The sequence below is a fragment of the Neodiprion lecontei genome, chromosome 4, assembly GCF_021901455.1.
Source record: "Neodiprion lecontei isolate iyNeoLeco1 chromosome 4, iyNeoLeco1.1, whole genome shotgun sequence".
NCBI lineage: Eukaryota > Metazoa > Arthropoda > Insecta > Hymenoptera > Diprionidae > Neodiprion > Neodiprion lecontei.
This window is the reverse complement of record NC_060263.1, coordinates 14,557,219-14,568,100: the sequence shown is the minus strand read 5'-3', so window position 1 is coordinate 14,568,100 and position 10,882 is coordinate 14,557,219. Positions and strand designations below refer to the sequence as shown.

The window sequence follows — 10,882 nt, the reverse complement described above, 5'->3', positions numbered from 1 at the left end:
AAAAATCCATATCTTTTGAATTTGAACAATTTTATTTCATGTTGTGTCCCTAATCCCGACTAACTTCAGCATTGGTGTTAAGCCTACTTATTGTTGAATTCTGTCATAGTTCTTGAAGTTTTCTCTCCTACATTTTGTGCTTATGACTACGGGATCATAGTAATACACTTTTAAATTTTTTTTTTTTTTTTTGTTACTCACTCACCGTTTCACCTTTAACTATTTATTTTGGCACAAGAACAATTGTGTATTGATGAGGAATGAGATAAAGGACATCCAGATGATTACAATAGAGTGAAACATCTTTTATTTTCCAACACCGCAACAGTGATTTTTTTGGTGTGCGCTGCTTTGCATTCGAGTTTCTCAATGTTGACAATTACTTTTTTTTTACCTTTCACCTTAATCCTGGCGTAATCCTGCTGTCACACGACGTTTTGAAATACAGTATTCCCGATCCATCCTTAACGACTTCAACACCTTCATATCGCCCATTTTGACTACATCACCATTCGTCGTGTTGCTGAAGTTGTTTCCAAGCTGTTCTACAAGTTGCTTAAAATTGATGAAATCAGTGTGACACATTTCGTTAACTTTATAAGGAGCTTCTCTTACTTTAGCTGAGAGAATTATTCTTATATACTGAGATGGATGTAATTCAATTCCATCTGCTCATGTCAATTCGTATTAATTTTAATTAATTCATATACCATTGACGCGCCAATTCGACAAGTTATTGCCTCCTCGGTCTCCAGGTTCACGATCTTCGTCGAAACAACAGGTAGTGACCAGATTGAAAATGACACTACAATGTGTGTTAAGTTTCGGGCTCATTAAAATGAACAGTAATGACTTATTTAAAAATTAAAATGCAGGGGACCGTAATTATTGAAATTAGTCAGGCTTAAATAAAGACACAACTCGAAATAGTATTTCGTATATTGTAGTAACCTCTGTATGCAAACGATGTACATACATACTTATAATGACACAACTAAAGATAATACGCTGCAAGGACCACAATGACGCATTTTTGACCGATAAAGGTGGCATAATTACAAAAATGACATATTATATTAATAATTAATTATTGATTTATATTTCATCGAAATAAAGCGACACTTTTTGAGTTACGATACAGGGTAAAAAAATATTTGACTTACCTTATTCGTATGAAGTGTCACAATTTGAGATATCGTGTAACTATTCAAGTCTTATAACTGGTGTAAAGTTGGCTGCGAAACGTTTGAAACGACATACTTGATGCCCATCCGGTTCAAAACCGGCGCGCTACGATGACAACACTTCTGTCCTCTGGGTGGCGAGTTTTACGACTACACAAGTGTCACTTCGCGTGGTTAAAGATTCGAACCTCAGCAATAGAAATTGTATAGTATTAACATATATTTTTATTAACTCAAAAACGCCAATTTTAGAGTTGTTTGACCTTTGTGACCAAGGCGCGATATTTATATCATACGTAATATAAATTACATTAGGCATTGATAATAAAAATCCATGCTCTGCAACCCCTGAATACAATTACTCGAATGAGAATTCAGTTAACAGTGGTATATTATGAAGACGATGTTACACATACCCTATACGTTGAAGTCTGTACTTTCTCTTTTTTATTTTATTTTTTTTCGTGAAGTATTGATAATTAATATTGATTTTGGTGAAGCGTTGCTGGAAGAATTTAAAGAAACCGTAATAGCGATCCGAAAGTTTCTGTATCGGCGGGAGCATGTAAATACATGCAATACCATAAAACACACAGAACCCCATTGGGTTCACTGCCGTTACCCGTCTTTATGATCAACGGCAAATATGGCAAGATTGAACAAGCAAATTTTTGGATGACAGGAGTTTACAATCCACAAGAAGTCTGTCTCGATTTGTAGGTGATTTCATTGGTCAGATCCAACTGACCTACTGAACTGGCCAATGAAATCAGCGGTCTTAGTTCAACGTTGAAAGACCAGACCGTTGTATGTGACGTCATAAACGTCATGAAATGCATATTTACAAGCCAGGCTTACAGCATATACTGTACGTACACTTGGGGACAGATAACCCATGACCGTGGAAATTAACCGTAGAATATGCATAGTTCTTATATGTCTATGAAAATATGTGTCAATCCAACAAATCATTATCCCCGCGGTATTTACTGGATTGCGTTGCGCGTGGAAGGAAAGATGCAGAGGGCGCCGCTTGACAATGAATTCCTAGACCCACTGCGTCGTGACCACGGTCTTACATAGGTACAGGTCTTGCAAAGAAACCAATTTTCTGCGGAGCGGCGTAGTTTTCTTGTTGTCCGTGTTTCAAGTGTTTGAAATAGCCATGTCACGGCGCTGCTATCTAGGGATGTATGTGGGGTGGGGATGAAAATGTGCCACCGAAATTATATTTGAAATGAAGCATATAACCTAAAATCAGCGCGTGCGTCATACTGTGTCTTTTTGATACTTATTATTTTTTACTTAAAGTTCAATATTTAATTTCTTTACTGTTAAATATTTAGGCCATGTTCGCAAATTGACTGACAGTACTGAAAATTCCCTAGGACAGAGTCAGAGCTATTCACGAACTTGGAAGCGCAAAAGAGATAAAGGATTACTGACAGTACTGTCAGTCAATTTTCAAACACAGCGTTCGCTTTTGGATGCGTTCCAAAATTAGCTCCCATTACCATTAGCAATCTTTTATCTCGTTTGCACTTTCTAGTTAATGACTAACTCTGTTTCCGTCTTAGGGGACTCCGAGCACCGGTTAATACGTGATTTCGGAACGCACTTTTTGTTGCAGCGCGATCAGCGTCTTCACGCCCGACTCGTCCTCAATTCATCTACACGATCGAAGTCGGCAGTCTAGATTTCATCAAGAGCACGTGGTTGAAACCAAGTAGAGCCAGCGGCAGGCCTCGTTATCGGCCTTTTAACCTTTGCATCAGCTAGTTTGTTCGTTACGTGAAATCATTCCCGAATTTATCGAGCATTTATTTGAGGATCGTTATTTTGGTTTGGTTGTTGAAACTGATAATACGCCGTGAAATCTATATCGACAATGGCGCAAAGTAAGCTCAACGAACTGGCTGGCAAGTTTGGAAAAGCTCCGAATGGTTTATCGCCGGGATTGAAATTGCTCGCCGTTGCCGGCGCTGCCATGTATGGAGTCACACAGTCTATGTATACTGGTAAATAAATTCGTCTCACACCAGCTAATTTGTGTTCTAGTTATAAAATTACATGAACAATTGCGTTGTGATGGAGAAAATTTTCTGTACAAACACTGCTTGTACATACGGTTTTAATCTATAAACTCCTCGTATTAACATCGATTCATTTTACCAATAGTTGATGGTGGGCATCGGGCAATCATATTTTCACGCCTCGGAGGTATCCAAAAGGACATCATGACGGAAGGACTTCACTTTCGAATTCCGTGGTTTCAGTATCCCATTATATATGACATCAGAAGCAAACCTAGGAAAATTTCATCGCCAACTGGATCAAAGGATCTTCAAATGGTCAACATTTCCCTTAGAGTCTTATCTCGCCCTGATGCATTTAATTTACCTGTCATGTATAGGCAACTAGGTCTTGACTATGATGAAAAGGTGATTAAAACTGTTATTTCGTCTACTTTTCAGTTAAAAATATCAGTGAGTTGAAACCGAGAGGACATTTCACGAATTATTTTTTTTGTAATTAGCACTAACTTTGAACTACTTTTGTAAAAACAAAACTTACTTATAGGTACAATACTTTGCACTTGTAGGTTCTGCCAAGCATTTGTAATGAAGTACTAAAGTCTGTGGTGGCCAAGTTCAATGCATCTCAATTGATAACGCAGCGACAACAAGTATCTATGATGATTCGCAGAGAGCTAACTGAGCGTGCAAAAGATTTCAATATCGTTTTGGATGATGTGTCAATAACAGAGTTGAGTTTTGGTAAGGAATACACAGCTGCCGTTGAGGCAAAACAGGTAGCTCAACAGGAAGCGCAACGAGCAGCATTTGTCGTTGAACGAGCCAAACAGGAGAAGCAGCAGAAAATTGTCCAAGCAGAGGGAGAAGCGGAAGCTGCAAAAATGATATCCTTTAACTATTTCAACCGTAAAACTAGTGTTACATTCAAAAAGGAGAAACCTGCGGCATTTCGTTAGCCTTGTTGCTAATCGTGTGGGCTGATTAGTCATATCTGATTCTTTCGGTCTTGTATAAATTATCCTTGACTGAAATATACCTTGGTTTAGCTGTTGGACGAAACCCTGGATACTTGAAGCTAAGAAAAATTCGGGCAGCGCAGAGCATATCTCGAACGGTAATTCAATTTAGGGACCTAATAGTTGTTTGCTATTTATAACTTGATTATATGTTTCAAACCATGAATATGATTAAATTACCAGTGACAGGTATCGGACCCATATTATTATAGATTATAGCTTTCTTCACTGTCATCAAACCCTTTTTCTGTATCATTGTTTCAAAGCTCAATGTTAACAAGTGTTGATAAATTAACAATATGATTTTTTGTTTTAGATCGCAAATTCACAAAATCGTGTGTACTTGAGTGGCAACGGCCTTATGCTCAATATTCAGGATCCAACATTCGATGATCTGTCTGAGAAATTGAAAAGTAAGCAGTAATGACTAATTGAAAAGGACTTCAATCTGCACTTCTCTATTTCGTCATCTGTGCTCCGTTCTAATAATTTCCAGCGTCAACTAATTTACAATGCAAATACGAAGGACACAAAGTTGATTGTTAATCATGTAGCTAACAGATATTATAAAATACGCAAATTTGTAGATATGAGCTTTGCAGCGCTTGCTTCTTGCCCTGGCCTCCTGCCCATTATTTTCAAGTTTCCCACATTTGCCATTAACCTAATAAGACCAGGCACGCTCGCAAAATCCGAGATCATCTGATTTCAGGTAATGGAATATCGCCTGCTAGGTGGAAAAACTGGAATGAATCTGCGCAGCATGCAGTCAAATCTTTGAACATGAATTCATCTCAGCCAGCTTTGAGAAATGTTGAAAAGCCGTCGATTGTCTCAACTACTCCTTACGTCGAAGATCCTATTTCCCTTATTCTGGACTCTGCAGATGCGGGGGCTAAGCTTATCGTTCCCTAAGCGGCAATTTAATTAGAAGAATTTCGGATCTCTGTCAGAAGTTTGTTCAAAGTAATCTCACAAGCGAGCCTGCCTTGTCATATCTAATTATCCCAAATTCCTTATTGATCCTTTATAACCAGGCATCCATCCTCTACTTCACACCGGCATAATACATGGTACTAATCAAATTTTATTACAGGCTAAGGACTACCATCCGACGAACGATACATAGATTCATACCGAAGGTGGCAAGGATTGTCCTGGGTAAAACTTGTGTACATCAATACTGTCACGCCTGTATAGTGAAGATAATTCTAATAAATAACACAGTTTTAGTTTGTAAAATGTGATCAGAGCTTTTTAGTGACTGAAAATCTGCGTTTGCGGTACTGTGGTTTTATTGTAACTTTTTTGCCAGTAGAAGTTTTGATTTCCGAAATCAAGCAGGTTAGAATTCTTTTCAATCTCTTTCCTGATGTATGTTATACCGAAATAGCGTTCCAATATTTACTTATACCCTGTTGGAACTAATGATGTGTTTTTCTAACACATTGAGAGGCGTTATTCGTGCTTGATTCTGACTTTTGGAAAGAATTTTTGAAAAGACCATATTTGCCAAATTCGGGCAACACTCTGGCTAAGGTTGACCGTTTGTCTTCAAATGTCTGTACTTAAAAATTTTGTTTTGGAATCAACTTGTCGGAGAATTCTTTGAGAAATTGGCCTCTTAGGAATACGCAAACGAAATCGTAGATTCAACAATTGGATGAATTCGTAGAATATAAAAGTTTTAGTTGTTTGGATGTAACTTTTGATCCGGTGTTCACAGCGACTTTAGACTATGTGTAATCGGTTACTCTCGCAAAATTACGTTAATATGGCGTCTAAATAAATTTATTCCAGCAGTTTTGCAAAGTTCGCGAGGAATGGACTGCAAAAATACAAAAGGGTTGTCCTTTCTTTTTTACGAGCCTAAGACTTTTCGTCTGAGAATCAATTTCAATGACTCTTTCTAAACTAATCGTAAATATTAATTAATTCCGAAATGATATGAATACAGCGTCTGATTAAATGCAATTCATGATTATGATGAACGTATCATTTTCCAAAATCTGTGGAACCGACAAAATACAAACGGATTTGATTTTTAGCGAGTTGCAGACCTGAAAATCGATTTGTCTTCCAACGGTTTCGTAGAAGCGTTGCGTCAACGATTGGACCCTCAGAATTTCGAAATACGTGTACAATATTGTGAGATCAATATATGTTGAAATCCAAGGTCTTTTCCTTGCTGTCATTTGTGAATTTGTGACAGCAGAGACTGGATACGAGTCGCAGCCAAATAATTACCCCACAGATTCCGGTTATAGACCGAACTCATACACACGCATGACAAGGAAATTGATTAGTAAATGAGCCTTTGTATAACTATGGGTAATTTGCGCATATATTTTAATCTTTTAACAGCATTACACCTCAATTTCTTACAAACATCAAAATAATCTATGTTGTTAACTTAATGATCTGTCTGTTTCAATATCACTTCCACAATTACTAGGATTTGTGCATTTGCACCCAGTTCGTGAAACAAATCAACAATGAATGCAACAGTTTACTGATGCAATTGCATATGTAGAGACGATGACAATATGCTGCTAGGTGTGTGTAGGGAATGGATAACGAAAGGTTATTTATGGGGAGAAATGTTCAATTCCACTCAGGAGTCTGTAGAAAGAACAAATTATATATTCATGGTAACAATACATTAACAATACGACGATCAATTAGAGACGCAGGATTATTAAATCTGGTAATTCAACATGTTTTTCTCGTTCTCTTACGTCTACAGTTCGACTCACACACATAACTTTTCTTTACTCTCTCCTTACTCTCTTCCGCTTTTCATCTTACTACCTTTATTGTCAACTCTACTACTCTCGTGCTCTCTTGCTGTACACTCCACATGCCTTTCGCTCACATTCCTATTAGCCTCTCTCTACATTTTGCTGTAATCTGCCTCTCACCACATCTAACAATTCCATGCAAGAAAAATTCCCATAATCCGTTATGGTGGTATGAATGAAATACTTTGTTTCAATATTTATCTCTTTCAGTAACAATTGTGTATTTATCATTGAGAATTCGATTTAAATACGTAGTATAAGGAATACTCATTATTCATTTTTATCGGCAACATCGTCGGCTGCTGTAGTGATGATGCTTTCTTCATCCTGTTGTGGCTGACGCCGCCCCAAGCGACACTGAATTTTTCGGAACAATTGTGGTACAACAATATTGTTGTAGCAGGACATACCAATTAGTAAAACTGCAAAACCTATGAGCTAGAAGACAAAGAGAAGGACCATATAATTGTGGAATAAATGAATACTGCAATGGTGAGATTATTCTGAAATCGAAAGTTGCATAATCACCTGAAGATAATGAAAAGTTTGCCATTGAAATGCCAAAGAGAATGCCCATATTACCAATGTCCTTACACTGTCCAATACCATCCTTGTAGTGGCGCTCATTTCCTTTGTAACACTGACGCCAGCAAAGTTGAAGAATGCTATGCTCACGGTCATACCTTTCAAGTTTAACATGCAGGTAGATTAGTAGTAAATTTGTATCTTGAATAAATTTAGGAATTAAGCTGGACTCAGAAAGAAAGATACAATAATTGTAATCATCCAACATACGTACCAATAATTGCCATAAGTAAATGTATGCTGTTGCCAATTTGAACAAAAGCATCTACAGTAGCTTCTAATGTTCCTCGAGAGTTGTTCGCAAAAGGTGGCAATGCATATATGTAATTGAGCGGAATCATAGCAAGGCATATTCCAATGAATCCAAAAACACCTGTAGCCACAGAAACAGAATATCAAGTTTTTGGATGCAAATCTGGTTGTAAATTTGAAATTCCATGATAAAGTTGTCAGAATGAATTACATACTGCAGTGTTCTGAATTAGTTTTTTTTTAATTCTTATTTTCGATGATGAATTATTTTTCAAACGCTTATATCTTTGCTTCCACTGCATAGATTGAAAAAATCAGGTGGTGAAATTGTTCGCAAGAAATCAACTTGCTAGACAACATAGTTTGGAGGTATGGCTTTGTCTTCATATTTAATTTTCGATTTTAAATTTAAAAATTGAATTTTTGGAATGTATGCCTCTTTGGAAAATTACGAAATAATTCACAAAAATTCTAACTTCCAAAGCGAAATTTTTAAGCCTGGTCCGATTGTGGAACTCTGATTCCTTCATATTCATTTTTAAATTTTTCAATTTTGAATGACGCACTTTTTCTTACAATTCACAAGGCTCCGATACATAATTGATTATGCAATGGTTTTTAACATCACTTACACTACATACAATAACCTGTAAACTGTAGACACTGTATAGGGGTCTTTCATACCAAGTAGCTAGACTTTGTCACACGTCACTCAGAGATATATCGAGCTTTTAGGATGTTCCAGAACATTTCTTCGAATTCACGGATACCGATTTTCATTTTTGTTTTTATGCAACTTTGCTATATTTATGTAATTATCAAAAAATCGACAAATAAAAAAAAATTCAAATTTTAACCGAATATATTCTTTCATTCAAATAAAAATGTCAACAAGTTTTTAAAACTCGGTGGGGATAGCAAAAATTCCAGGTAAAATTCGAAAATTCTCTGAGATCCAAGGAGTTTCCATTGTGAAAAAAAATACCACAGTAATTCAAGGGTTTTTCAGGCTGGTGGACACCCTGAGAATACTCCAGTTAACAGCGTATTGAACATAATCAAAATTAGAGATGTGATTTCCTACTCTACCTTCCCAACCAACTGCCTGGAGCGCAGGTATGTCCAATCCAGAGACGTATTTTTCTTCCACCACCATTTGAACTGCCGTAATCACCTTCAACATTGCAGTAGATAAAACAGTTATACTTGCAATCATGATCACTAAATTCTACGGAAATTTTGGTATTAAACTTGTTTTGTTGTTCTATGAACGTTGAGTTTAACATCTGTAGCCAGTGTATTTGTCCGGTACAGTTTTAATATTGTTTCATCCGGGTCTATCTGCTTGCGAGATTATTAATTTAATGTGCAAAGAGCGAATATGAATAAGTAATAAACTATGAATAAGTATTGTTTATGTGGGTCGATAACAGAAATCACTATTTTACCTGTGCACATATGATAAGTAAATCACCAGTGATAATGGAATTAGTGCTGACACTGCTGTCATTTTGCATGATAAAATCGCTCATCCCAACCAAGCTCAAGCCATTTATAATTAGGGAAATTCCAAACCACTCTCTTGATCCCAACTTCCGATCCAAGAATCCTACTGAGAGTATTCCAGTGAAGACAATAACTGCACCTCGCAGCATTTGAAAGCTACTAGCATATGTCATGTTTAGCCCAACGTACATCAAAGATGTTGCAAACATATCACACATTGCCGGTGCAAGCAATACAAGAGGGCTAAAATTTCGGGAACCCTTCGTCAAAGAATTGGAGTCGACACTGCCATTCTGTAATAGCAAATAAGGTAAGTGATTATTTTCAATGTTGCGCAAATCAGGTTTATAATTCACAAATTATATACTCGACTTTGAGAAATGCATAGATGAGGTTCGTATAACAGTTTGTCTTATCTTGTGTCATGTTTCACAATGATTCATCTTGTGGTGATAAAGTGCAAGGCGGGAGTCAAGTCTGGGACTGGTTGACCTTTGTAACATTATTCACAAAGTATAATAGCCACATGCTGGCATAGATATGAATTAATTGTTGTATATCGGATAATATTTGTCGATTGAGGCATAGTGAGTGGCTATAATTACTCGACCAATAGTGATAATTTCGACTTTTTCTTACCATCTGCCGGGTGTAGTAGCAAAAAGCAATTTTAAATAACAGCATGCAAGACATTTCACCCAGAAACATAAATGACGATTGCATGAAGGGATGATTGAAATGTCGAGGTTCTTCATCTTGACCTTTAACTATTTGCAAGTCCGCGTATCTGAAGAATAATAAAACAATTCAAGCAATGTTCCAAAACAGAACAACGAGTAGTAAATATAACAGAACCAAAATCTTTCGACTCACTTGACGGAAAGCGTGTTGAGGGAACCAGTAATAACCATAAGAATGGCCAGTACTCTTTGGTAGTGGGTCCAAGCCATGGTCGTTCGTTGTTTAGAAACTCTTAATTACCTAGAATCAATAAATATTTTGCTAAAGTTACACCTCATAATTATTGAGCAGCCAGATTGTAAGTAGCAGGTACAAAGGCATAAAATGAGTAACGATGGATAAATATTCTGTGATTGTTGTAACAAAAATGAGTGAATACTAGCGAAATGACAGAACGGTATTTGAGGACTCGTATACTTACCATGGATTTTAGTAACTCCAAAGTTTCATAGGAGGCATTTACGCATTCCCGATATGTCTAGAACCGAATCGTCGATTGTGACAGATAGAATAATTCGGTTTTGAGCAGGGACGACAAGTATATAAGTATGTACGAAACGAGCACGAATGACAATATACAGAATATACAACAATATACAGAATATACAACAATATACAATATTGAATACGTTCAGTAGAATACCACAGCGCTACCAACCGCTACGAATTTGCGATATTATAAGACATCGGACGTACGGTCTGTGAAATTTCGATGTTCGAGACGATGCGAGAGCGGTGACGTTTCAAGGCTCGAACACTCG

General features: G+C 36.9%; 2 protein-coding genes and 1 long non-coding RNA gene across 5 annotated transcripts; 1 reads left to right on the top strand and 2 right to left on the bottom strand.

Moving 5' to 3' along the window:
• Window positions 1–97: 97 nt before the first annotated feature.
• On the bottom strand, window positions 98–1,994 carry LOC124294041. 2 transcript variants are annotated; one of them, XR_006903934.1, is made up of 3 exons: window positions 1,164–1,994; window positions 711–805; window positions 98–555 (listed from the first exon to the last, which is right to left on the bottom strand). It is a non-coding gene; the product is annotated as an uncharacterized LOC124294041 (long non-coding RNA). The 2 variants fall into 2 exon arrangements; XR_006903933.1 differs by lacking the exon at window positions 1,164–1,994 and having other exon boundaries at window positions 711–1,139.
• Window positions 1,995–2,846: 852 nt separating this feature from the next.
• On the top strand, window positions 2,847–7,169 carry LOC107221001 (prohibitin-2). 2 transcript variants are annotated; one of them, XM_015659837.2, is made up of 7 exons: window positions 2,847–3,202; window positions 3,363–3,625; window positions 3,787–4,104; window positions 4,257–4,334; window positions 4,553–4,649; window positions 4,949–5,202; window positions 5,333–7,169. In XM_015659837.2, exons 1-6 carry the CDS (start codon window positions 3,073–3,075, stop codon window positions 5,149–5,151), a joined length of 1,089 nt encoding a protein of 362 aa, XP_015515323.1. In that variant the 5' UTR covers window positions 2,847–3,072; the 3' UTR covers window positions 5,152–5,202; window positions 5,333–7,169. The 2 variants fall into 2 exon arrangements, with proteins under 2 accessions (XP_015515323.1, XP_015515324.1); XM_015659838.2 differs by lacking the exon at window positions 4,949–5,202 and having other exon boundaries at window positions 2,850–3,202.
• Window positions 6,858–10,812, bottom strand: LOC107220999 (solute carrier family 35 member F6). Its single transcript, XM_015659835.2, has 8 exons — window positions 10,543–10,812; window positions 10,254–10,361; window positions 10,020–10,167; window positions 9,323–9,673; window positions 8,964–9,048; window positions 7,837–7,995; window positions 7,566–7,720; window positions 6,858–7,475 (listed from the first exon to the last, which is right to left on the bottom strand). Exons 2-8 carry the CDS (start codon window positions 10,328–10,330, stop codon window positions 7,308–7,310), a joined length of 1,143 nt encoding a protein of 380 aa, XP_015515321.1. The 5' UTR covers window positions 10,331–10,361; window positions 10,543–10,812; the 3' UTR covers window positions 6,858–7,307.
• Window positions 10,813–10,882: the final 70 nt, after the last annotated feature.